Source organism: Pristiophorus japonicus, chromosome 5, assembly GCF_044704955.1.
Source record: "Pristiophorus japonicus isolate sPriJap1 chromosome 5, sPriJap1.hap1, whole genome shotgun sequence".
Classification (NCBI taxonomy): Eukaryota; Metazoa; Chordata; class Chondrichthyes; family Pristiophoridae; genus Pristiophorus; species Pristiophorus japonicus.
The window spans coordinates 233,542,226-233,569,715 of NC_091981.1; the positions used below are offsets into that span (position 1 = coordinate 233,542,226).

General features: G+C 42.2%; 1 protein-coding gene across 11 annotated transcripts in view; it reads right to left on the reverse strand.

Moving 5' to 3' along the window:
- Window positions 1-27,490, reverse strand: part of nebl (nebulette) — a 403,223-nt gene that overhangs the window by 125,198 nt on the left and 250,535 nt on the right. For 6 of the 11 annotated variants that reach the window (XM_070881394.1, XM_070881390.1, XM_070881392.1 and 3 more), the window contains exons 1-6: window positions 18,929-19,044; window positions 18,774-18,845; window positions 18,306-18,410; window positions 17,376-17,486; window positions 9,911-10,021; window positions 1,361-1,462 (exon numbers count right to left, since the gene is read on the reverse strand). The exons of 2 other annotated variants lie outside the window; for them this stretch is intronic. In XM_070881394.1, the coding sequence (XP_070737495.1) occupies window positions 1,361-1,462; window positions 9,911-10,021; window positions 17,376-17,486; window positions 18,306-18,410; window positions 18,774-18,845; window positions 18,929-18,979 (552 nt within the window). In that variant the 5' untranslated portion in view covers window positions 18,980-19,044. Of the gene's footprint in view, window positions 1-1,360; window positions 1,463-9,910; window positions 10,022-11,070; window positions 11,181-17,375; window positions 17,487-18,305; window positions 18,411-18,773; window positions 18,846-18,928; window positions 19,045-27,490 lie in introns of those variants that run through there. 3 more of the 11 variants (XM_070881387.1, XM_070881388.1, XM_070881393.1) reach the window with 2 other exon arrangements.

Consider the following 27,490-nt stretch of genomic DNA (forward strand, 5'->3'; position numbering starts at 1 on the left):
TGATAAAACCATCTGTTGATAAATACTCCTATTCAACAGTATTTCTGCCAATTGTCAATACAGTGTATTTCAATGACTGCCAGCATTTTTGGAAGTACAGTCAGCAATGACTGATACAAATCAGCATATACCAGGCCTCCTCTCTTAGTCCTGCTCCTACTCATGTCGGCCTTGCTAGTGCACCAGACCAGATCCCTCTTTGCTCTCAGTGCCAGTCCCAGTGCTAATGGCAAGGGTTACTGCATTTCTATATTGTGCAAGTAGAAACTCTCGCAAGAACAGAAGTTGCCACCCATGATATAGAGGGGTCACAATCCTGATCATTAGCGCGAGCAGCAATGGTGAGAGGAGAGAGGGGCCCAACCTGCACATTAGCAGCAGGATTTACTATCTCTTTTCCCATTTCAGAATCGGTCTTGAATTGTAGAGCAGTGCATCATCAAGCCTACCAATTTTAATGGCTTTGGAATGTCCAGGACCAAGAAAGGGCTTTCTCTCCAAACTCTAGATAAGGATTGTCACTTGACATTCAAGGACTGAAAGCCTGACTTATCTTTAGCTTTAACCTTTCCTTTTTATTTCCCAGCTGCAGCATCTGCATTGCTGGCCTGTGTTCTTTAGAGGAAAATCCACTGTCTGAGTGAAGTGGGCTTTCATCCAGCCACCCCTCCCCCCATTGTGCACACAATGGAAGGCAGTGTGGTTGTCCCGACACATCAGCTGTGCTGATGAGCGATTGATGCTGGAACTCGGTGCTTCTACCAGAGGAGTTTTGCATTGTCCTCATGTGGAAAGCACAGTGGGTTCCATAGTCAATATTCTACGACATATCAACAGCTTAGGTAAAGATGTCACTGTGCATGTTTCTGATAATCAAAGTCCTTGTTACAGTTTGTGCAACTCTTGGCGCCACTTTATACATTTTACACAATGTGGGACCAAATAAATGTATATACTGGCAGCTTGGGTTGTATTGAAAATGTTTATTATTAAGGAAAGATAATAAACTGTCTGAAATAATGTTTGAATTTTTCACAGGTACAATAAGTTACTGGTGTGATATTAATAAAATACCATTTGTATAGACAGCATAGAAGGCAGCCCCAAGACTAGCCTTGTGGCAGATGCAACATTCTGGCTGTCGCGAAAGCTGTACCTGTGGTATTTAGAGAAAATGCAAACATGTGGATCTTAAATAGCACAATATTCTACTAATGCCCTGCTTTATCACAAATTTTGAGAGTCAATTTTCCCTCTGACCCCCGCCTCCCCCGGACCAAACAAACATGCTCAAAAGAAAGAAAGAAGTGCTAAAGTTATTGAGTACAAGTTTGAGTATTGCTCATAAACAATTCCTTACATTGCTAACCAGCTTGGCAGTTTGCGTTGCTTTTTTGATGTCTGGCCTATCAACAATCTCCGTATAACTGTGCATGCCTTGTGCATCTTTCTTGTACAATACCTATTCAGAAAAGAAAATGATTATCCATCATATTCACATCAACATCTATACTTTTATCTTACAGAAGCTTAATGCAGGCTGAAGTTTGAAAGAAAGATGTAGGACATTATATACATTCTAAATAAACAAAACTTGTATGTTTCTCAAATTTGAACATAAGTCATTAAATATATAATGGTGCCTGAGTGGGATCAGTTTTAGGTTTACATTCATAAACCACTATACTATGTAATTCAGCTTTATTACATATGTAAATGTAATTAACAGGAACATTTTCAAGGGAAGTTGATGTCCAGAAAAAGTTCCAGGTGACCATTATATGTTATATCAAGGACAAAATGGAAAACAAAACACAGGATAGAAACGTTTATGATGAGATTGTACTTCAGCAAATCTCAGTGCACCACAGAGATCTGAGGAAGCAACACATTCCCTCTGACATTAAGTATATCAAGATACACCACAGTGACTTTCCAAACCAAACAAAGGTTCCCACACAATATTCATTGCTTGTTCTTTTACAAATTCATTTGATGACTCGGTTAAACAAAATGATAATATCTCAATTTCTACAATTACATGTACCGGTTTGTACCCCGACCTCATCCCCCATCTGTTGCAACGCTCACCCACACCCTCGTCCCGTCAAATTGTGATCTCGCCAGTAGCTTCCTTTGTGGCCTCCTCAGCTACACTCTACTAAATCTCCAATTTATCTTCATATTCTATCTTATATAACCCATACCCAAGCACCCATCAGCCTTGTCCTTATCGAATTCCATGATCAGTCTGTGGCAAAAATATTTGTATTTTCACCATCCTCTATGTAAAGACTTTTTTTCTAAACCTGCACCACACTCCTTTAATTCTTTGTGATTAGCTTATATTTGTGCAAGATTAAATGATGTAGATTTATACAGGCTATTAAATTGTTCTGTATTTGTAGAACTGAAAGACAAAAATACAAAACTAACCAGCTTGAAGTGAAAGTCAAAATTCAAAAGATATTATCTCCCCCGTCCCACCCCACCAAATATCTGGTTCAAAATGGGATTGCGGATAAGAGAAGTTGAGGTACAGGTGACAAAACTCAACTGACACTATAATGCAGTGACTGTGGAAATGAGATGTGTGAAAAGCGACTGCCAGGCTTGAATAATGGAAGTCTGAGGATGATAAAAGTGTGAATATGGGTTTTAGTGTTAGAGGGGCAAGGTAGGGTAGAGGCAAGCAATGTTGCAGAGGTGGAAGTAGGGAGTATTGGTGATGGAAAGGATATGGAGTTGAAGCTGAGCAAGGACTGTAAACTGAGTCAGACTAATGGGCTTAATAGCATTTCTTCATTTCATGTTTTCTCATGTTCTTCTCCTCTCAAGCAGGGAAGACTCTGGTGGTCTCAAGATAGTTACAGATAGGAAGGCCATCTGGCAAATCTTAGCCCATCCATCCCAAAAAAGTTTCCAAATACAGCAGCTGCTTGGAGGCCTAAGGTTTTCATTCCACTATCCTACTCAAAAGCCCACCCCAAGTATCATTTCTTTGAAATATATGTATTCAGACATATATACAGCAATAAGATTTCTTCAAAAAAGTAAAGGAAAACAATAAAAATTTGAACCAGATTTCTACAAGAAACTACTATCTGTTTAAAATATATCAATTAGTGTGCCGGAGTGACTAGATTAAACTCAGTGCACTGTGTTAGCAATAAACTTCATCGTCCTGCACAGTGTGACATTTCTCTATACTGAGTGTTTACATAGGAGGAAATTGTAATAAAAAGCAAACAATGAAACCACACTGTTCAACACAATTTTAAAGAATGATTGCAGTACGAGTTAACCAAAAATTGCAGTTAAAATATTTTATTCGCCGCTTTGGAAATCTAGCCACCCCTCAAGAAACTCTCATCTACACATCTGGCCTTGGAGCAGGTCCAGTACAGATTCACCGGAATGATACTGGGGCTTAAAATGTTAAGTTCTGAGGACAGGTTGCATTAACTTGGTTTATATTCACTTGAGTTTAGAAGATTGAGGGGTGATCTAACTGAGGTGTTTAAAATGATACAGGGATATGATAAGGTAGACATAGAAAATATATTTCTTCTTGTGGGGGGATTCAGAACAAGTGGACAATCTTAAAATTATGCCAGTTAAGAGTAAAATCAAAAAGCACTTTTTCCAAACAATAGGTTTTGGAAATCTGGAAGACTCCCAAAAGGCTGCAGGTGCTGAGTCAATTGAAATTTTCAAGACTGAAATCACTAGCTTTTTGACTACAAAAAGGTTATCAATAGAAAGCTCCAGAAACAATGACAGGGTTGGCTGTGCGGGCACAAAACCGGCTACAGAGCTGTCCAATTAAGCAAAAGTTGACAATGGAAACCTACCTTTACAATTTTTTAATTCGGCCTTATATTCTAGACATAAATTCAGGACATGAGAGATATAAGCATTATACTGGAAATCATCTCTTGTTAAAATAAGAACATTTCCAAAGAATAGAAACTGGAGATTTAAGATCATTCCTTATTTTTCTGGGCTGTCAACAGTTTGTGTAGCTACAGATGACACACACCAAAGAGCTATTTATTTGCTTAAAGCTGCTAATAATTTTGTGAAGGGCACAGATTAAAGTTATGGCTGGTCTTCTGAGGCTTATGATTATAAACCTGCATCAGTCAAACTAACTAAATAATCATTTTTTAAATGCCACAGGTCTTTTGAAACCCATTGATCTTACTATAATTTTCCTCTATGGGATTGAACAAATTTTGAATAGGAGTCAGCGCTGACAGTTAAACACCACATTAAAAATATCCCACTGGGCACTGCTGTAGACTCTGGTTTCTGTCAAAAATGATACAGTGCAGAAGGAGGCCATTCAGCCCATTATGCCAGTGTCAGCTCTTAAAAAAGAGCTATCCGATTAGTCCCTGTAACACTGCAAACTCTGTTCTTTCCCCATAATTCAGCAAATTCCCCCCCACCATCTTCAAATATTTATCCAATGTTTCCAGGATAGAGAGGACTGAAACAAAATAAAGGAGTCATGACAAGATGTGACAAATGTAGCATCATGTAATATACCTGCGCCTTCATGGAACAATATCCTTTCTAACCGTAATAAGTAATTACATTCTGTAAAAGCACAATGCTCTAATAGGTTTAATTAATTACACTTGGGACTCTGGGGAAACAATTAAATATTCCTGAGAAAACAAGTAAAATACACGTCATTGCTCTTGTAGTGTGTCAGTTGCACAGAAAGATACACTGTACCCCTCGAATGCCAGCTAAATCTCTAGCTAGAAATGTAAAATATTCAGTTGCACACATGTGCAGAGCTGCTGTCAACATCACAGATACAGGAAAGACTAGGCTAACTACAATTCTAAATAATGCAGTTAAGGTCAAGATAACTAGTGACCCTATTCTAAATTCTTCTGCAAGTTAACACATAAAATTAACCAAAATGTGTTTGCTTTGGCTAAATGTATGTGATTTTCCATTTGTTAATAACCACAAAACTTCACAGGAGCTAATAAATCTGCTGCAAATGATATGCCCACCTCCTCTTTTCTCTCCCCCTCCCCCTCTCTGGAAGTTGCTGCCACATGCATTTGGTTGCATCTCTCAAGTGTAGGTTGCTTGTGTTTGCTGAGGATCTAATGTTGACATTATTGAGATAAGCTGAAAGTTCATTTAATTAAGACAAAAACTTAAGTGGCAAACAACTCAGGAAAAACAAAGCCCTTCTACTATTCCATTAACACCAACACCCACATTATTGAATGCGGTTGTTGACTTAAGTAACACTGGCTCGGATTGTTTACTGCCAGTGCTGAGAGAGAAAATGTGACACAGCATAAACGACCATGCAAGTTTACTATTGTGCAAACTGTGGAGCCATCATTGTGACTAGGCTGGGTCCAAACACCCTACACCTATAAGTTTATTGAACAATGCTCATGACATGATCTATTGACCAAAGCTCTGCCCCCTCTAAACACACCAATGCAGCACTGAGGGAGTGCTACATTGGTGGAGGTGCCATCCTTCAGAGGAGACAAAAGCAAGATCTTATCTGCCTTTTGGAGCTGTTCAAGTAGATGTTAAAGGTCTACTGATACTATTCAAAACAGCTCAGTGTCTTGGCCAATATTCTTTCTCAATTCTACCAAAAAAACAAATGTGTCTTTCAGATGAGATATTGGCCAGAGTTTTGCCTATCTGGGCACGTCCGGTGCGAGAGGTGTCCATGGCGGGTCGCAACCCCATTGCTGACTCCATCCTGCTTTTGAAAATGAACTTACCTTAAAGGGGCCTATTAAGCCTCCCACAGCACATTACCCAGCCAAATGAGATAGAGTGGGTCTGATGATGTAACTCATGACGAGTTTTCAGTCGGGATCTTTGAAGGGACCATGGCCACATGATTTATTGACCAAGGCTCTGCCTCCTCTAAACACACCAATGCAGTACTGAGGGAGTGCTACAAATTTGAAATTTAATCTAACAAAGTGCTGTCAGTGCACTATAGCATTGGAGTGCTGCAAACACTGAATGACTGCACAAAGGCAGAGGGCTGCACCCAGGATGTCCGATGACTCCCTCCATAAGCATATGCAAGGAGATCCTCTTCCCTTCTGATGAGCGGAAGAGACCGCGCCAGGAGACCAAGACAGCCTGGTTGCAGATTGCAGAGGAGGTCATAAACAGGGATGTAGTCAGGAGGACCTGGGTGCATTGCCGCAAATGTTTCAATGATCTCATGAGATCAGGAAATGTTAGTACAAAGCCGCACCCAAACGGAATCGTGCTTTGCCTCTCATCACATCCCTATCACTCTGTCTTCCCCACCCTATACAGCCTTTCGCAAACCAACAAACCTTGCACCTCCAGCCATCCCTCTCCCCCTCTATCTGCATTATCACATCCTCATCTCACTAGCCACCCCTCACCCTCACCCTAGTGCAATCATACCAACTAACACACAGGGTAGCCACTTGGGTGTTTTATCCAATGTTTATGTAAAGTTTCTGTTAATGTTGTGTCAAAAAAAAAATCTTTATTTCCAACACTTTCCAGACAGACTTGTGTGCATCTTTGGAAGTGGCTTAGTGAGTTGTAGTGAATGGTGAGAAATAAAGGTACCACCCCCCCCTCCCCTGCCAATGGTGAGGAGTGTGAAAGGAATGGCGTGGTCATTGTAGGGATGCTTTATCATGTTGATGCGGGGTGCTGTCAATCTGGTGCATCATTTGGCAGCCATATGGTTTTACAGCATAATGTTTACTAAATCTGACCCTGATGAGGCCATCCCTGGCAGCAGTGTGCTCGGGTGCTGATGCCCTCTGTCCTATGCAGCATCAGGTAATTGTGGAGAAGGTTGGTGTTGTTGTTGGGGTTGCTGGAATGCCTGGTGTTGGAGCTCATCGTGGTCCAATTCTGAGGAACAAGTTGAAACAGTACAAATGGTACCCATGTTGATGGAATAGATGGCAGGTGAAGTACAGATGACAGGAACATTCTGTCAATGGTGAGAGAGTTCTTCCAATGAAGTGGCACTGGATGGAGACTTTGCTGGAAATACTTGCAGCCTGCAGAATCTGTGCTGGAAATGGACTGAGCAACAGCTTCTGTCTGAGTAAAGTGATCATCTGTCAGGTGGGAGCTTTTACTGTACATCTGATGCTGTCAAGTAATCAGCTTTAGCAATGGCCACAGAACTCTTGCCTCAGGTTGGTAGACATGGTTCCTGAGCTGTATGAATCCCACGGCCATGGGAAATGTAATAAACAAGTGAAAAAAGACTCTTAAGTGACTGTAAACTACCTGATGATTTCAATTGGGTTGCCCGCGCTGCCATTTGGATTGGCTCCGCGATGACAGACTCGCCTGGGGAAAGGCGTGTGGGAGTGAGAGGGCAGCAGGTTCCCGACCTGCTGTCAAAAATAACACTCCCATCCGAACCGCCACCAATCGCGCAGCTACCACCCAGAATATTCTGCCCAGCTCGTCCAGCTGCACGTTAAAGCTCCCATTCCATGTTCTGGAAGAACAAGGCATTCTCCTAGAGTCCTGACTAACATCCATCCCTAGCTAACACCACTAAAACAGACTAACTGGTCATTCCATTGCTGTTTGTGGGGCCTTAATGTGCACAAAATGACTGCTACATTATTCCAAATATAATTCATTCGCTGTCAAGTGCTTTGGAATATCCCTAGGTTATGAAAAGCCCTATACAAGTTGCTCTTGCCTCTCCTCTTGCAGTTGGCTCTTATGCCTATATCTGGATCTAGTAATATTACTATTTACCAATGTATATGAGGCTAAAATTATAATGACCATATCTGTAAAACCTATCCAATTCAAATATAAAATTATATTTGCTTTCCAAATAAGTATATCTATGTATTTGAGAGGAAGCATTGCAAAACTTTTTTTTTTTTAAATAGCTAAAATTAAAATAGAAAAGGCCGATATAAGCACCCGCTTGTCCAGTGGTTGCACTTCCCACCATGTGTGGGTCCAAGTGCCATTTTAGGACTTGAGCTCATAATCTAGGCTGACACTTAAGTGCTATACTGAAGAAGTTCCTCATTGTCAGAGGTTTTGTCCTTTGGATATGTTCAATAGAAATCAGTCTGGATGTTCTGCTGGTTCAGGTTGATGTTGAAGATCCTATGAGTTAATCTAAGAAGAGGGACCTCTCCTGTTATCCTATCCAACATTCCTCCCACAACCAACAGATTAATTTGATCATTCAGGACTGTTTGTGGGATATTGGTGTGTTTTTAAAAAAAAATTCAAGGGATGAGGGTGTTGCTGACAAGGCCAGCATTTATTGCCCATCCTTAATTGCCCTCGAGAAGATGGTGGTGAGTTGCCTTCTTGAACTGTTGCAGTCCGTGTGGTGTAGGTGCTCCAACAGTACCATTAGATAGGGAGTTCCAGGATTTTGACCCAGTGATGATGAAGGAACGGTGATATATTTCCAAGTCAGGATGATGTGTGTCTTGGAGGGGAACTTACAGGTGCTAGTTTTTTCATGCGCCTGCTGCCTTTGTCCTTCTCGGTGATATAAGTTGTGGGTTTGGAGGTGCTGTTGAAAAAGCCTTGGCGAGTTGCTGCAGGGCATCTTGTCGATGGTACACACTGCAGCCACGGTGTGCCGATGGTGGAGTGAGTTAATGTTTAAGGTGGTGGATGGGATGCCAGTCAAGGGGTTTCTTTGTCCTGGATACTGTCAAGCTTCTTGAGTGTTGTTGGAGCTGCACTCATCCAGGCAAGTGAAGAGTATTCCATCACACTCCTGACATGCTTTGTAGATGGTGGAAAGGCTTTGGGGAGTCAGGAGTTGAGACACTCACCACTGAATACCCAGCCTCTGACCTGCTCTTGTAACCAAAGTACTTTTCTGGCTGGTTCAGTTATGTTTCTGGTCAATGGTGACCCCCCCAGGATGTTGATGGTGGGGGATTCGGCAATGCTAATACCATTGAATGTCAAGAGGAGATGGCTAGACTCTCTCTTGTTGGAGATGGTCATTGCCTGGCACTTAAGTGGCAAGTAACATTTAGCCACACATCAGCCCAAGCCTGAATGTTGTCCAGGTCTTGCTGCATGTGGATATGGACTGCTTCATTATCTGAGGAGTTGTGAATGGAACTGAACACTATGCAGTCATTAGCGAATATCCCACTTCTGACCTTATGATGGAGGGAAGGTCATTGATGAAGCAGCTGAAGATGGTTGACCCTAGGACACTGCCCTGAGGAACTCTTGCAGCGATGTTCTGGGGCTGTGATGATTGACCTCCAGCAACCGCAAATATCTTGGTGCTAGGTATAACTACAGGGTAAAACTACTAGGTATAACAGTTGGACAGGACATACCTAGGGATGTTGATGGAGGAGTCTGGGACTTTGGCTGAAAGGTATGATTCTGTGAGTATGACTATGTCAGGCTGTTACTTGACTAGTCTGTGGGACAGCTCTTCCAATTTTGCCACAAGTCCCCCAGATTCTAGTAAGAATGACTTTTGAGGGTCAACTGGGCTGGGATGTGCCTTTGTCGTGTCCAAGTCCAATGCCTACGTCAATGCCGGGTGGTCCGCCTGATTTTTATCTTATTATACTTTGTCATAATGGATTGGTACAACTGAGCAGCTTGCTAGGCTATTTCAGAGGGCAGTTAGGACTCTGTGGATCTGGAGTCACATATAGGCCAGATCAGGTAAGGATGGCAGATTTCCTTCCCTAAAGGACATTAGTGAATCAGTGTGCAATTACTCCATTGTATGTGCATAATTTGGAACGTTTGAGACATTCTAAGTACAAAACTGAAACTTCCCTTGTTTAACAAATACCAGTTTTACAGTCAAAATACAAGCATGAATATTACATAGCCCGAACAAAATACAGACAACTTCACTTACATCACTTTGATGCTTATTGACTTCCATCGCATGTTTAACGTCCGGCAGCTCTTTCATGCTAGAATAATTAGATTTTCCTTTCTCTGCATCATACTTCTGCTTATATTGTTTCTAATAAAATAAGAAAAACATCTTAATTGACTCTAGACAGGGTAAAAATATTGCAATAATGCTTATATTAGAAAAATTTGCATTTCCTTTTTCTCCATTTCGTATTGCATACATTTTAAATCACATTCAACATGCAGCAGCGTTATAAAGGTTATGTTTTTTTACAATTGAATAGAATAATGAACAAAACTGGGATGCAAAATTATATTTTAATTTGAGTCTTAAGATGAATATCAACGAACAAGATGAACATCCAGCTAGTCGTTCTAGTCATACCAGTTTCAGAATGCACTATATTCTGGAATCACACTGCTATGGTCTGGTGCATAATTCGGAGTTAAATTTTATTTTTTTCTAAATTAAGTGAGTCAGCAAAAATTCCAGCAAATTATTTAATTTAGTGCAGTAAAGACTTCAAACAGATATCTTAACGTTTGGTAAAAAGTGCAATTTTACTGCATGGAATTATTAACGCCTGCTTTAAGCATCCACATCATTTTCATACTAGAATATTGCCCAAAAATTACTGTCAAAATAACAGCGAGGTTAATAAAAGTGCAAATGCCACAGCAACTTCAAGCAAGGGCAGATACGCAATTAATGCGGAAATTGAGAATTTGCTCTCCGAGATGCGCCACTCTGCCGTTATCTTTGAGAAAACGACATCTCACTGTCTGGCTCCTCGTTCAAATGCATTGACCGGTGTGAAATTATGTACTTGCACTGTAGATACAAAGTAAACTCAGCACAGAAAGTTAAATCAAGAAATTTCAAGTCTATGTCCCCTTTTTAACGACATGGTGAGAAGTGTTAATTTCTGCCAGTCATCCTCTCTGGCACTGAAAATGAACTATTACAAGTCTTACCCCTTCAGGTTTTAATTGTTGTTGGAGATTTTTGTAGGTTACTTTTTTTTTAATGTTTAAAACTCTTTCTTTCTGTCTCTTTTTTTTTCCACTCTTGTCTCTCTCTTAATCCAATCTTTCTTTCGCTCTCTTTATTTCTCTTTCTGTGTCTGATTTGTCATTGAATTCACCATTCTAACTTACACTTCCTGGTTCAGATCTTGCGATGGTCATTTCCTAATCCTTTAATCTGAACTTTTTAAGGAAATACAAAGTTGCTTGCCCTGTTCACTCGGATTCCAGATGTCCTGTAGAGAGCACCGCACCATTTCCATTTCGTACGTCCACAACATGAAGAGCAAAACATCACGGAGATTTAAAGGGCAAGGGCAAGTCGAACAACGATGGGACACTAGAACAGCATTTGATGAAAATAACTAATGCAGCACATCAAAAATACTAAGCAAAGGTTAAAATGGGCCAGTGTACTGTACCAGTTATTGTCTGCATGGCTACTTATAGTACCAGTCTTCATTTTCTCACAAAATTTCCAAACTTAGTATTTCATTGGCTGCTGGATAGTGTGACATTAGAAAATTACTTTTACGCAACTTTTTCTGCAGGCTACCGATTGCAAACTCCTGGATAAGCCCATTAATAGTACAGCTATGTTTATCTTTGATCTCCAAAGCCACCTGGTCATGCCACCATTTCCTTTGGCTGCTCCAAGTGACCTTGCTATCACTTCTTCCAATTTTTTGCCACCACGTCCTCTTATCTTTCTGCTATTCCTGGGCACCTTTGAGACAGCGAGTTCCTCAATTTATTGTACTTCATGTAGATTTGTTATCAGTGTTTAGTAGAATGTGGCACCATGTCATCTTTAAGTTATTGTATTGTAGTCACTGAAGGACGTTCAATTGTCTTGTTGCTGTTAATAGAATGCCTGTGTCAGAGTGGTTGGGCCAATTCAGTATACTGTAATTTAGCTAACTGTTCTTTATTAATTTCCTCATTTCAGTGTGATACAGTAATTTTGTTTTGGTGTAGACATAATGGGCTGAATTCGCCTTCTGTTGGCAGGTTAGCAGCAGGGCACGACATCCGCCCATCCACATGACTCCACTGCTAATCCATTGAACTTTCATCCTGCGGCCCTAACTAGCCGTGCGGATCATGTTGGGAGAAGTAATACTGTTCCCCAATTGGTATCGCCACTGGGAGGCAGGGCTCCAATGGATTTATCTAAATATCTAAAATGAGACTTCAGTATGATTCTGCTCTTTGAAAATTATTGTATTAACAAGGGCCTCAGTATGTCTGTTGTTACCCTCTGCCTACAGAAGCCTTACTGGCGCCATAAGTCATGAATGTAACCACCTATCAACTATCTTGATACATGTTTTTGAAAGAAAGCCTTGCATTTATATAGCACCTTTCATGACCCGAGGACATCCCAAAGTGCTTTACAGCCAATGAAGCACTTTTGAAGTGTAGTCACCATTGCAATCTAGGAAAAGTCATCAGGAGAGATATGGTAGATTGTCGTATAAAGTAAGTGTCATGACAGCTTCTTGGATATTAGTTCTGTACAGGATAAGGTGGCTGGTGTTGCACACGAGTTACACATCAATCAAATTAAATATTTTCTGTTCATGAAATTGATGGGGTTATCATGTGGGATACTCAATGCGAGATGCATTCCATCAATTGCTCCTTGCACCTGTAGGAACCTCACCAGTCTGTAGAATTGAATAGCTCACTCTTTGTTTTTCTGGTTCTATTAGGAAGGATATGGACTGCATAACTTGCCCTAATAAAGCATCAGTTATCTTCTTTATGCAATAGTGAGCTGCTGCCTGACTAATATAGCACAGGTCCTCACATGCCACCTGGGAGGACCCAGTTGCTAACAAATTCAAGGCAATGGTAACTTGACTGGTAAAGACAATGCTGTTCTCTAGCTGGTCTTTAGCCAGCAATTCACCTATCCCCTCAACAGCCTCCAGGAATTGCAGTCTCCTGAGGCAATGATATACAGAAAAGTCCAAGACAGACCTTTTCAGTCTGTGGATCCTGGTGAGTTGGTATCTGCGAGTAGGTAACCTACATTCCGTGTCACATTACTCTAACAGCCACAAATCTAGTCTCTTCTACCTCCAAATAACAGAAGAACAGTTAGATTCCCACTGAAGAATCTATGTCCCCACTCCACAACTATACTTACTAATATGAAAGTAAAAATCTTCACAGAACCTCCAGAGCACCGACATCTAAAAATCAATAGGTAGCAAACTGGAAACAACCTTCAGCTGTAGCTAACAAGATGGCCTCCTCAAGGCAGGGTCTACTGCAGGGAAGCTACTCTGAAGCTCATACCACCATTTATATTGTGGCAGTAATAATTTAGGGTGGAAGTTGGGTAAAGTCCCGGTTGACCCCATTTAATGGCAGAACAGCCTACCATCAAGCATTAAACAGATATGGCACTATATTTGAAAAATAATTTTAGTGCAAATTTTTAGCAGTGTAGTTGAGGCAGTAACCATAACTGCTACATTTTGCTCAGTTTTGTGTCCCAGAACTTCAAAACATTGGCAGTAAATCAAAGGAAAATCCCACCCAATATTTCTGGAGTACAACACAACACAAAAAAAGTCCATCTATGCAGTGAGCTCTTTCTAAAGCAGATCTAATTCATTTTTCTCTGATAGGTACATGAATTGATTTGTCAACATTTAATCAGATCCTATAAAACAGAGTTCACTAATCTGTGTACTTTATCAGTGCACATGTGTGTCTATCTTAGTGAGAGCACAGGTGCACGTTAAAGCCAGGGCATGCTGTTTTAGAACCATTTGTTTGATTATTGATGTGACAATTATCATAAATACTTTGGATATTAAGAGAATCAAGGAATTTGGGGATAGTGCAGGAAAGTGGAGTTGAGGTAGAAGATCAGCCATGATCTTACTGAATGGTGGAGCAGGCTGAACGGCCAAATGGTCTACTCCTGCTCCTATTTCTTATGTTGTTATTTGTTCACGGGGCTTTGTGATTCCACTTTGAAAAGAGAATTGAAAACATAATTGCCATTAGAACAGCAAGTTAATGCTCAGAGTTCCCAGGTTCTTACTATCCTTATGCTGGGAGTTGTAGTCTGAGTTTCCAATTATAATTATATATATAACTATAATTATATCAAATGTAATATATCCAAGTTTGCTGATGATACCAAGCTAGGTGAGAATGTAAGCTATGAGGAGGATGCAAAGAGGCTTCAAGGGGATACAGACAGGCTAAGTGAATGGGCAAGAACATGGCAAATGGAATATAGGGCCCAAGTTTCCACATGATTTGCGCCTGATTTTTAGGAGCAACTGGTGGAGAACGGACTATCTTAGAAATCGCAATTCTCCACATTTTTTTTTCTGCAGCTCTAGTCAGGTAGAACAGTTCTACTTTGGAACAGAATTTTTTCTTCAAAAGGGGCCGTGTCCGGCCACTGACGCCTGATTTGAAAGTTTCCACAGTGAAAACGTACTCCAAACTAAAGTAGAATGGAGCAAGTGAAGATTTTTGTAGAACTGAAAAAACCAGGCGCAGGTTACAAATTAGGCGTCCAGAACGAGGTGGGGGGGGAGGGGGGGGAAGGGAAGTCATTAAATTCTATAATAAATCCTTATTTATACTTATACAAATAAATCCAACCTGAATAAACAAGCAAATAAGCAAAGAAAAGATTAAATAAACCATCTTCCTACCTGTGTGAAAGTGCTTCAGGCAGGCCTTTCGGGACCGAAGGCTGAACGGGCCGGCCCGAGACTTCGGGCAGGGCCCGTCCCCAGCACCAGATTTACAGGTAGGTGGCGTCGGGTCGGGTCAGGTCGGGGGGGGGAGGGAGGGAGAGAGAGAGGGGGAGGGAGAGAGAGAGGGGGGAGGGAAGGAGAGAGAGGGGGGGAGGGGGGGGGGGGGGAAGAGAGAGAGAGAGAGAGAGAGAGAGAGAGAGAGAGAGAGAGAGAGAGAGAGAGAGAGGTCAGGTCGGATCCAGTCCGGGAGCGGGAGTCGGGTCGGGGGGCGGGAGCGTGGGTCGGGTCGGGTCCAGTCGGGGGGGGGGGCGGAGCGGGAACAGGAGCGCGGGTCGGGTCGGGTCCAGTCGGGGAGGCGGGGAGCGGGAACAGGAGCGCGGGTCGGGTCGGGTCCAGTCCGGGGGGGCGGAGCGGGAACAGGAGCGCGGGTCGGGTCAGGTCGGGTCCAGTCGGGTCGGCGGGGAGCAGGAACAGGAGCGCGGGTCGGGTCGGGTCCAGTCGGGGGGGGGGGGGGGGGCGCGAAGCAGGAACATGAGCGCGGGTCGGGTCGGGTCGGGTCCAGTCGGGGGGGGGGGGGGGGGGGGGGGGAAGCGGGTGTCGGGTCTGGTCCGGAGGCGGGGGAGGGGGAGAGGGGGGAGCAGGTGTCGGGTCTGGTCCGGAGGCGGGGGGGGGAGCAGGTGTCGGGTCTGGTCCGGAGGCAGCGGGGGGGGGGAAACGGGGAGCAGGTGTCGGGTCTGGTCCGGAAGCTGGGGGGGGAGTGGGTGTCGGGTCTGGTCGGGGGGGGGGGGGGGGGGAAGCAGGAGCTGGCCGTCGGAGGAGCCTTATTCCCGCATCCCCAGTGAGGCCATTGGGCCAGGGGCTGCGTGCTTCGGGCCCCTCCCACACAGTTCGGCGCCTGGAGCTACTGCACTTGCGTGCCCACTGTAGCGCGCATGTGCAGAGGTCCCGGCACTGTTTTCAGCGCAGGGACCTGGCTCCGCCCCCTACAGCTCGTGCTGCGCTGCGCCGAGGGCCAGAGGACCTGCAGGGAGGTGGAGAATACGGAGGATTTTTTTAGGCGCACTTTGTGGTGCGAAAAACGGGCGTCCAGGTCGGGACTGCGCCGTTCTAGGCGCGTGTGGAAACTTGGGCCCATAATGTGGAGAAATGTGAAGTTATCCATTTGGGTAGGAAAAATATAAAGCAGAGTATTATTTAAATGGTGAGAGATTGGGAAATGTTGGTGTTCAAAGGGACCTGGGTGTCCTTGTACATGAATCACTGAAATTTAACATACAGGTACAGCAAGCAATTAAGAAAGCAAATGGTATGTTGGCCTTTATTGAACGAGGAATTGAGTACAAGAGTAAATATGTCCTAGTGAGACTGCACCTGGAGTATTGTGTACAGTTGTGGTCTCCTTACCTAATGAAGGATATACTTGCCATTGAGGGAGTGCAACAAAGGCTCACCAGATTGATTCCTGGGATGGGGGGATTGTCCAATGAGGAGAGATTGAGTAGACTAGGCCTATATTCACTAGAGTTTAGAAGAATGAGAGGTGATCTCAATGAAACATATAAAATTCTTACAGGGGTTGACAGGGTAGATGTAGGATGGACGTTTCCTCTGAGAAGTCTCGAACCAGGGGTCACAATCTCAGAATAAGGGCTCAGCCATTTAAGACTGAGATGAGGGGAAACTTCTTCACTCAGAGGATGGTGAATCTTTGGAATTCTCTACCCCAGAGGGCTGTGGAGGCTCAGTCTTTGAGTATATTCAAGACAGAGAGCAATAGATTTTTGGATATTAAGGGAATCAAGAGGTATGGGGATAGTGCAGGAAAGTGGAGTTGAGGTAAAAGATCAGCCATGATCTCACTGAATGGCACAGCAGGCTCAAGGTGCCGAATGGCCTACTCCTGCTCCTAATTCTTATGTTCTTATTCATTTCACTGCAAATCTCAGCATGCAACTTTGTACAGAACCTAATTTTGCAGATTTGCACAGAACTAAAATTCATGTTAAATGCTTTGAAAGATTTCAAAGACTTGATAAAGTGTTCTATAAATGTAAGTCTTTCTATTACATTAACCTGTTTGACCCGTCAGTAAGTGAGTGGAACAACTCTGTAGTTGCTGTTCCTCTTACTTCTTTAACCCACATAGTACTGGGGAAAGTTTCAGAGATGGTGCTTTCCCTAATATATCAGCAAAAGGGAGACTGAATATTGATAAAGAAATATAAACCATATTGAAACTATTTTTTACTTCAGTTGGAACAGCGGGAACAAAATAAACTTTAAGAAGCACAATTTACTAGGATTACTTTACCCATTAGGATATAATGCAAGAAAATTTAAATTTTGAAAATGTAACAATAAAGTGTTTATGCACCAGTTGTACTCCAGTCAAAAGTAAAGTATCTTGCTCCACTATAGTGACAACAAGCAGCTCATCTGAAGATTTTCACAATTTTGATGATGGTATCTTGGGTGCCATATTAATATTATTTCTACTCCCTCCTTATGTTGCATACAGAATTTGTTTTACATAAGTGACTCATCATCATAGGCAATCCCTCGGGGTCGAGGATGATTTGCTTCCACACTAAAAAGGAGCACTAAGGTGACTGATGAATTCATTTTAAATGGTGGAAGATGCCTTTGCGTGAATTCTTTTAACGTGGGGTGACTACTTAACAACAGACTACATCATCATACCTCACTCTGAACCCGTGAAACTTCTTTAGCAAATACGGTATCTATGGTGGCTGGCATCTGTGCATACAAGCACTTAGAACTTCCCTTTTTCACAGCTTCTTTGTACTTGGTCTGCAAATAAGAAACAGTCCGATGTTACATTACTGAAAGTTCAGTCTAATACTTCAGCAACCTTGTGTGAACAATCTAGTTTTTTTTTAAGATTGCTACCATCGTGGAATTTTCACAAACTTTTACAACAAAAAACTTTTTTGGTTCATTTATTAGACAGGAAAAAATTTATATTCCATTGAAGAAAGTGATTCATTTTATCAAAGTCTTATTTTGAGAAAATCAATTATGTTTTTCCTGCTTTTAATCTAATTCTGAGAGTGATTTTACATCACTGTACACATTTCAAACAGTCTTTGTGGATCATAATATGATGAGAAGCAAACTTATTTTAACTGGTTCAATTATGAGTGAAACATGACAGATTTAAATAAATCTCAGTTTTTAATGGTTTCTAGGAAGTTACATTTCCAATATCTGCTCCAAGCCAGTGAGCAATTTGACCTCCTTGCTCGAGGGTTGAGGGGAACATTGCTGTGATTGGAAGGAAGGGGGCGGGCGGGAGGAAAAGCTGTTAACCCCACTCCCAGGCAGACCAAAGTCAAAGTTTCCATTGAAATGGGTCAGGTAGGTGCCAGAGACATGCCTGCAGTGGTGCTGGCCAGCCCCATGCTAATTAACTCCCTCTCACTGACCCACAAACTCTGTGGGCAATATCCTGATGCAGCCACCAGGATCACGTTCTGCAAATTTTCAGCCCCCTGTTGATGTATTTCTCTTAATCTGGTGTAAACCAATTAAAGTACATGACATGGAAGAAACTTAAGAGCGCAGGCAATTATCTTGCATTAATTTAGAACAAAATTCTATATGGCTTACCTCAGAAGTAAGAATAGTTGCATTTTCCATATGTTGTTGTTGAGGTGTATCTGGCACAAAAGTATACTTTCCTTTTGACTTAAAATATCGTTCTTTGTATTTAATCTAAAAAGTAGAAAACCAATGTTAGTAACACAAACTCAAAACTGCAAGGTCATTCAATAACCTTTAAGCAAATATATGCCCACCATTTTAACAGAGGCGCTGTTCCATTTACCCATACATATTCCATTTGTTACATTCCACCAGTAATAAAACTGCTGAGACTTTAAAAGCTGGGAACTTTATACAGAATGTTCAAAGCAGTCCAAATAATTTGACACCAAATGATTGACCACATTGGTGTCACAGCATATTAAATAAAAACCAACTGTTTGCTTGAAGGTTTAAAAGACTAACATCACAACAAAATAAGAATGCTGATTATGTGCATTATATCAAGATACTGTTTCAACTAAAAATACTGACATCACTTATCTGATCACTACATTTCTGGGCAAATTCAATACTCCTGTCCTTCACAATGGGTTTACTGAGTGCCTAGGAAAGAAAAATGAACATTGCTCAAATATCTTTTCATGAAAGGTTACTAAAGTATAACAGAACAACTGAAGTTTTTTAACCTCTCCCTGTTCTTCTTCTCCATCCTCTTCTCTGGAATTATGAACCCTCATTTTTTTTTTTAAATAACTCAAACTGAATTAAAAAGAAAACACACTCCGACCACAAATGCTTCCAGTAACTCCAACCGCTTTGCAATAATCTATTCTAATGTCCGTTCCATGGAAGATGGTTTAAGACCACAGCCTAATTTAGCAAGCACTTGATGAGTTGATGGCCTTTATCTTAAGAATGCAACAGAAGTGAATATGAAAGCTTCACAGATGGCCCAGTGGCCTGTTTCTCTTTAGAGCTAATAATTTTTTTACGATTAACTTACTTTTTCACGTCCTACCTAAACTCTGCCTGCATGAGTTAAGAATTTAAGATGCAGGATTTAATTAAGTTTAATAGCTGAGAAAATCTGAATAGTTTAAATCCAGCAGACAGAAGGGCTATGAAAGAATATCATTACTTTGGTAATGAGTGTCATTTGTCTGTGCAATGCTATTATCTGGAGGATGTTGAATATCCTTTCCAAATTAAATGGCAGAAGCATACTCACCTTACAATATTTTATATTTCATAGAGATGATGATGGTCTGTAACAAATTTGCCCTTAGCTTATTCAATTTACCATAAACAATAGGACAAAAGACCTTCCAACACATTTTAAAATTTAAGCTCTCTTATATTATTCCAACATGCCTCAATACATAGTCCTTCACAATGTGCCATGAAATGTTAAAAATATATATCTTTATGCTTTTTAAAAAATATAAAAGACTTTTCTAATACATTTAAAGGTTCCCACTACACAACTAAGAATCATATTCCTTCCAGTAAACCCTAATCAGAGAGGAGACAGCTTCTGCACTGTGATTGCAAGGAAACATAAATGGGATTAAAAATTGATGGTACACCTGCAAAGAATGATATCTTAAATCTCTGTACATGTGATTAATTGTATTACAGATGTAGTGCAACCTAAATATGAAGTATCTGAAGTGGACAAATTCTAGTACTCAGTTCATTAACTAACACAGAATATGCATTACTTCACATTCAATAATCATCTCTAATTCTTACATTTTTCACAAATGATGATCCAACTCTAATCTGGCCCCTAAATTTCACAAAATGTATAGGCACGCACATTCTTAAAAAATAGTTTGCAGGACTGTATCTGCTGTAATATTGCTGTTGACACCAAGCTATTAGACCAGTTGATATGTAAAAGCAAGACTGAAAGCATTGCAAGGGATCTAGATAATTTTAAAAAAAATACAAAGCTACAGAATGGTAGATGGATATTAATAAAAATAAGTACAAAGTTAAGTTGCATATATGAATAATATATCCATTCGCAAAATAGGTTTATGACCACTAAGATTATCGTGGATTAGTTGGTTTTTACAATACTTGCTTTACAATTTTATAATCATCAGTATCTTATAATAATCAGTAATGGATTGACAATCTGTGTAAGAATTAAATATAAAGTCTGTAATCATCAACTGTATGCAATGGTAACCTAAAGGTAGCGAGCTCTCAGCTCATATTTGATTTGAAATTATGTATCAGCAGCTCTTAATATTTGCTGCAAAAATTGTCAGGAAAGTGGTTACATATGGAGAAAAAGTAATGAATGGAATTCAATGTCAGGAAATGTGAGGTGGTACATTTTGGTTAAAAAAAAAGTCATAATTTTTACTTGGAATGAGGGAAAGCTGGGTCGTTGAAGTATAGAGGGATTAGGGAGTTCTGATTCACAAGATCTTAAAGGCAGCAACTCAAGTGGATAAGACTTTAAAAAATGCTAACAGTAAACTGAGTTTTATGGAAAGTGGCTTCGAAATTGAAAGTCGAGATGAAATGGACAATCTATGTAAAACTGTAGCAAGTTTTACGCAGTGTACAGAGTTTTGGCCTCCAGATTTTAGGAAGGCTATCGAGGCAATAGAGGGTACAATGCAGATTCACTGGGATTCTGCCTGGTATGAGGAAATACATCTACAGTATTAAGAATTGTAAAACTGCCCTTATCTTGTTAGAATAGAAGAGATTATGGAGCGATTTAAGAACATAAGAACAATAAGAAAAGAAGAAATAGGAACAGGAGTAGGCTATACAGCCCTTCGAGCCTGCTCCGCCATTCAATAAGATCATGGCTGATCTGATCGTGGACTCCGCTCCACTTCCCCGACCGCTCCCCATAACCCTTTATCGTTTAAGAAACTGTCTATTTTTGTCTTAAATTTATTCAATGTCCCAGCTTCTACAGCTCTCTGAGGCAGCGAATGCCACAGATTTACAACACTCGAAAAGAAATTTCTCCTCATTTCTGTTTTAAATGGGTGGTCCCTTATTCTAAGATTGTGCCCTCTAGTTCTAGTCTCCCCCATTAGTGGAAACATTCTCTCTGCATCCACCTAGTCAAGCCCCCTCATAATCTTATACGTTTCGATAAGAGTAGGTTGGGCCTCTACTCATTCGAATTCAATGAGTATTGAATTCCAATGAGTAGAGGCCCAACCTACTCAACCTTTCCTCATCCCTGGAATCAACCTAGTTTACCTACTCTGAACTGCCTCCAAAGCAAGTATATCCTTTTGTAAATATGGAAACCAAAACTGCACACAGTATTCCAGGTGTGGCCTCACCAATACCTTATACAGGTTGAGCATCCAAAATTCTGAGTTCCAAAATTTGGAATGTTCCGGAATCCAGACACCGGGCCAATCCATGGCGGGATGTCCGGAAATCAGCAAATGTTCCGAAATCTGGACTCCCCCCACCTCGCCCCCGCCCCCCTGACCTCGGCTGTCCAATCCCACCGACCTCGGCCCAGGCAAAGCTGTTCCAAAATACGGAACGGCCTTGGTCCCGAGGTTTCCAGATTTTGGACGCTCAACCTGTATAGCTCTCGTAAGACTTCCCTGCTTTTCTACTCCATCCCCTTTGCAATAAAGGCCAAGATACCATTGGCCTTCTTGATCACTTGCTGTACCTGCATACTATCTTTTTGTGTTTCATGCACAAGTACCTCCAGGTCCCACTGTACGGCAGCACTTTGCAATCTTTCTCTATTTAAATAATAACTTGCTCTTTGATTTTTTTCTGCCAAAGTGCATGACCTCACACTTTCCAACATTATACTCCATCTGCCAAATTTTTGCCCACTCACTTAGCCTGTCTATGTCCTTTTGAAGATTTTTTGTGTCCTCCTCGCACATTACTTTTGCTCCCATCTTTGTATCATCAGCAAACTTGGCTACGTTACACTCAGTCCCTTCTTCCAAGTCGTTAATATAGATTGTAAATAGTTGGGGTCCTAGCACTGATCCCTGTTGCACCCCACTGGTTACTGGTTGCCAACCAGAGATTGAACCATTTATCCCAACTCTCTGTTTTCTGTTAGTTAGCCAATCCTCTATCCATGCTAATATATTATCCCCAACCCTGTGAACTTTTATCTTTTGCAGTAACCTTTTATGTGGCACCTTGTCAAATGCCTTCTGGATGTCCAAATCCACCACATCCACTGGTTCCCCTTTATCCATCCTGTTCGTTACATCCTCAAAGAACTCCAGAAAATTTGTCAACCATGACTTCGCTTTCATAAACCCATGCTGACTCTGCCTGACTGAATTTTGCTTTTCCAAATGTCCTGCTACTGCTTCATTAATAATGGACTCCAACATTTTCCCAACCACAGATGTTAGGCTAACTGGCCTATAGTTTCCTGCTTTTTGTCTGCCTCCTTTTTTTAAATAGGGACGTTACAATTGAGGTTTTCCAATCTGCTGGGACCTCCCCAGAATCCAGGGAATTTTGGTAAATTACCACCAATGCATCCACAATCCCTGCCGCTACTTCTCTTAAGACCCTAGGATGCAAGCCATCGGGTCCAGGGGATTTATCTGCCTTTAGTCGCATTATCTTACTGAGTACCACTTCCTTAATGATTGTGATTGTGTTAAGTTCCTCCTGCCCCATAGCCCCTAGACTATCCACTGTCGGAATATTGTTAGTGTCCTCTACTGTAAAGACTGATACAAAATATTTGTTCAGAGTTTCTGCCATCTCCATGTTTCCCATTACTAATTCCCCGGTCTCGTCCTCTAAGGGACCAACATTTACTTTAGCCATCCTTTTTCTTTTTGTATACCTATAGAAACTCTTGCTATCTGTTTTTATATTTTGTGCTAGTTTACTTTTATAGTCTATCTTCCCTTTCTTAATCATTTTTTCAGTCATTCTTTGCTGGCTTTTAAAAGCTTCCGAGTCTTCTGTCCTCCCACTAGTTTTGGCCACTTTATAAGCCCTTGTTTTTAATTAGATACCATCCTTTATTTCTTTAGTTAGCCATGGATGGCTATCTTTTCTCTTACACCCTTTCCTCCTCACTGGAATATATTTTTCAAGAGTTGTGAAATATCTCCTGAAATATACACCGCTGTTCATCAACCGTCCTACACTTTAATCTAATTTTGCCAGTCCACTTTACTCAACTCTGCCCTCATACCTTCATAGTCTCCTTTATTTAAGCTTAGTACACTGATTAGTGATCCAACTTTCTCACCTTCCATCTGAATTTGAAATTCAATCATGCTATGATCACTCATTCCGAGTGGATCCTTTACTAGGAGATTGTTTATTAATCCTGTCTCATTACACAGGATCAGATCTAAGATAGCCTGCCCCCTGGTTGGTTCCGTTACATACTGCTCAAGGAACCCATCCCTTATGCACTCTATGAACTCCTCCTCAAGGCTACCCTGACCAAGTTGATTTGTCCAATCAATATGATTTGATGGAGGTGTTTAAAATTTTGAAGACATGGACAAAGTAGATAGGAGCAGACGAATTCCAGTGATTGAGGAGTTTCTAATGATGGAATAAAAATGCCAAATTAAATGCAAGAGATTTAGGCCAATTAGCATGAGAAAGATTGTTATATAGCAGGTTGTGGGGCTATTGAATGCCTTACTGGAGTTAATGGCCCTGAAATTCCGGTCGGAGGCTTCTTTCAGACGATCGCCTCTGACCGGAGAATTTTTACGAATTTACCTGGGGAACCCGGAGGAGCATGGGATTCCGGTGGGGGGGCGTGCTCCTGTCCTCCAGGTTCGGACAGAGAAGGTGCAGTCACATGTGACTGCTCAACCAATCAGGTACAGTATTCCACAGCATTATTAATAGCAATGACAACTCCATTTCTACAAGATCTCATTGCTATTAATGCAAAAAAAAACACACTAAACACCATGATAAAAAATTAAAAACACATCTCACATAAGTAAAATGAATCGAAATTAAAGTCTTAGAAAAAAAATGTTCCTTTTTAAAAAAAAAGTTTTTTAAATTATGGTTTAAAATAAATTTACCGTAGTGTGCAGTGTTTTTAACAATAAATGTGCTTTTTTAAATTTAATTTTATGTTTTTGTATGTTTTAAAACTCTTATGCCTGTAAAAGAGTTATCAGGCACAAGAGTTTTCAGGACATTTGCTGGGCAAGATATAGGTAAATATAGGCAAGATATAGGTCAAGCTGGAGCCTGACAGATCGGAAATGCCAGTTTTCAGCGCATGCCCATTGTGCACTGAAAACCGGTTTTTGCAATGCCCTCCCAGGTTCATACACACTCCGTACGGAACCAGGAAGGCCGGAATTTCCAGGCCAATGATTAATGCAGAGACCTGGTCAACATTTAAGAATAGGTTAGATAGGTGGGTGAAAGAATGGGGAATAAAGGGATATCAGAACAGGGTGAGCAGGTGAGATTAGGATTACTGCTCACATGAAGGATGAATACTAACATGGACTGGTTGGGCTGAAGAGCCCATTTCTGTTTTGGCATTTCTATGCAAGTCTATGTTTGCACATTCTTTCTATTTATTAGAACACAGTTTTCACATAACTAGATTTGCAACATTCTCAGCAAACTCTTTGTCTAATAAAATTGCACTATTCCACAAAATTCTCTATTTAAAAAAAATTGTAATTGCAGAAAAGGAGTGGAAAACCAAGGTTTCCACATGAACGGTGCAATATGAACTAAAACAATATGGTTAATACTGTCTACACAATGCAAGTGCTTGAAAATGCACCATAAATATAACTGGACAAAAACTTTTAAATACTATCCAACTACATTCAGCTGACAATAAAAGAACAAAAACAGATTAATGGAGTATTTTCAGAAACCTCTATACAAGCATACAATTGGTGACAAAGGGCCCAAGTTTCGGCCTCAGTTGCTCCTGATTTTTTGGAGCAACTGGTGTAGAACAGAGTATCTTAGAAATTCAAATTCTCGGCATTTAGTTTGCTCCAGTTCTAGTCAGTTAGAACAGTTTCACTTTGGAACAGAATTTTCTTTTCAAAAGTGGGCGTGTCCAGCCACTTACGCCTGTTTTCAAAGTTTCGGCAGTGAAAACTTACTCCAAACTAACTTAGAATGGAGTAAGTGAAGATTTTTGTACGCTCGAAAAAACCTTGTCTACACTTTAGAAAATCAGGCGTAGGTTACAAATCAGGCGTATGGAATGGGGGGAGGGGGGTTTAAAGGGAAGTTTACAAACATTAAACACTTCAGTTTTACAAATAAAGAGCCATCATCAATAATAAATGATAAAAACATCAATAAATCAACGAATAAATCAAAAAAAATTAATAAGAAATAATTTTTAAAAAATCAATAAATAAAACATTTTCTACTTATCGACTGCAGCACTGGGAGCCCTCCAACAGCGTGCTGGGATGCCCCCCCCAACCCGACCCAGTGTGTCTCTGTCTGTCTGTCTATGTGTGTCTCTCACTCTCTGTCTGTCAGGGTCTGTGTTTCTGACAGTGAGGGGGGTAGACTGAGAGAGGGGGGGCAGGGGGGGAGAGATGGAAGGGGGAGGGATGGGGGAGAAGAGGGAGGGAAGGGGAGGGGGGGAAAGGGGAGAGGAGGAGAGGGGGGAGGAGAGGGGGGAGGAGGAGGGGAAGGGGGGAGGAGAAGAGAAGGGGGGGAAGAGGAGAAGGGGGGGGAGAGGAGAAGGGGGGGGAGAGGAGAAGGGGGGGAGAGGAGAAGGGGGGGGAGAGGAGAAAGGGGGGGAGAGGAGAAGGGGGGGGAGAGGAGAAGGGGGGGAGAGGAGAAGGGGGGGGAAGAGGAGAAGGGGGGGAAGAGGAGAAGGGGGGGAAGAGGAGAAGGGGCGGGGGAAGAGGAGAAGGGGGGGAAGAGGAGAAGGGGCGGGGGAAGAGAAGGGGGGGGAGAGGAGAAGGGGGGGGAAAAGGAGAAGGGGGGGGAAAAGGAGAAGGGGGGGAAAAGGAGAAGGGGGGGAAAGGAGGGGGGGGGGAAAGGAGAAGGGGGGGAAAAGGAGAAGGGGGGAAAGGAGAAGGGGGAGGGGGGGGAAGAAGGGGAAGAAGGGGGAGGGGGGGGAAGGAGAAAGGGGAGGGAGGCTGAATGGGCTGGGCCCGTCCAGGCCCAAGACTTCGGGCAGGGCCCGTCCCCAACACCAGATTTACAGGTCGGTGGTGTTGGGTCGGGTCGGGTCCGGGGTCGGGAGCGCGAGTCGGAGTCAGGAGCACGTGTCGGGTCAGGGGCGGGGGAGGATGGAGGTCGGGTTGGTTCGGGTAGGCTGGGGGGGGGGGGGGGTGGTGAAGGGAGGGAGCGCGGGTCGGTTCGTGTCGGGGGCGGGGGGACGGAGGTCAGGTTGGGTCGGGTCGGGGGGGAGGGAGAGGGAGGTCAGGTCGGGTGGGGGAGCGCGGGTCGGGTCCGGTCCTGGGGCTGGGGGGGGGGGGGGGGGAGCGGGAGTCGGGTCGGTGTCGGGAGGAAGCAGGAGCTGGGCGTGGGAGGCAGCTTTATGCATGCAGCCCCAGTGAGCCAGGGCTAGGGGCTGCGTGCTTCGGGCCCCTCCCACACAGTTTTGGGCGCCTGGAGCTACTGCACATGCGCGCCCACTGTAGCGCGCATGTGCAGAGGTCCCAGCACTGTTTTCAGCGCTGGGACCAGGCTCCGCCCCCTACAGCTCGTGCTGCCAGAGAATCTGGAAGTTTTTTTTAGGCGCACTTTGTGGCGTGAAAAACGGGCGTCCAGGTCTGGTCCTTCTGGTTCATCTCCTTCCCCATATTAAACAAAAAAAAACACTCCCCTCCGCCTCTATGAAGATAATACCACTTTACATGAAACTGAAAAACATACGCAAAAATTGTATATAGTTAAATAGAAAAGGCTGCAAATCCAAAATAACAATAAAATGCCCGAAATGCACAGGTCTGTCAGTGTCTGAAAATAAAAGACAGTTTGGGGTTTTGGATACTGTCTTCACCGGAGCTCAAATGGGAAAGCAGGCAAACTCCTATAAAGGGATTACAGGTTCGACCTCCCAAATCCGGAGTTCCAAAGTCCGGAATATTCCGAAATCTGCACATCGCACAGATTGGTGGAGGGGTCGTCCGAAATCCATAAAATTGTTCCAAAATCCGGTCATGTTTTTCACAACAGTAAATAATCCCTCCACATGCAGAGAGAGACACACACCAAAAAAAATATTTGCAAAAAAAAAAATCACAAAACATTCACAAGACACTTAA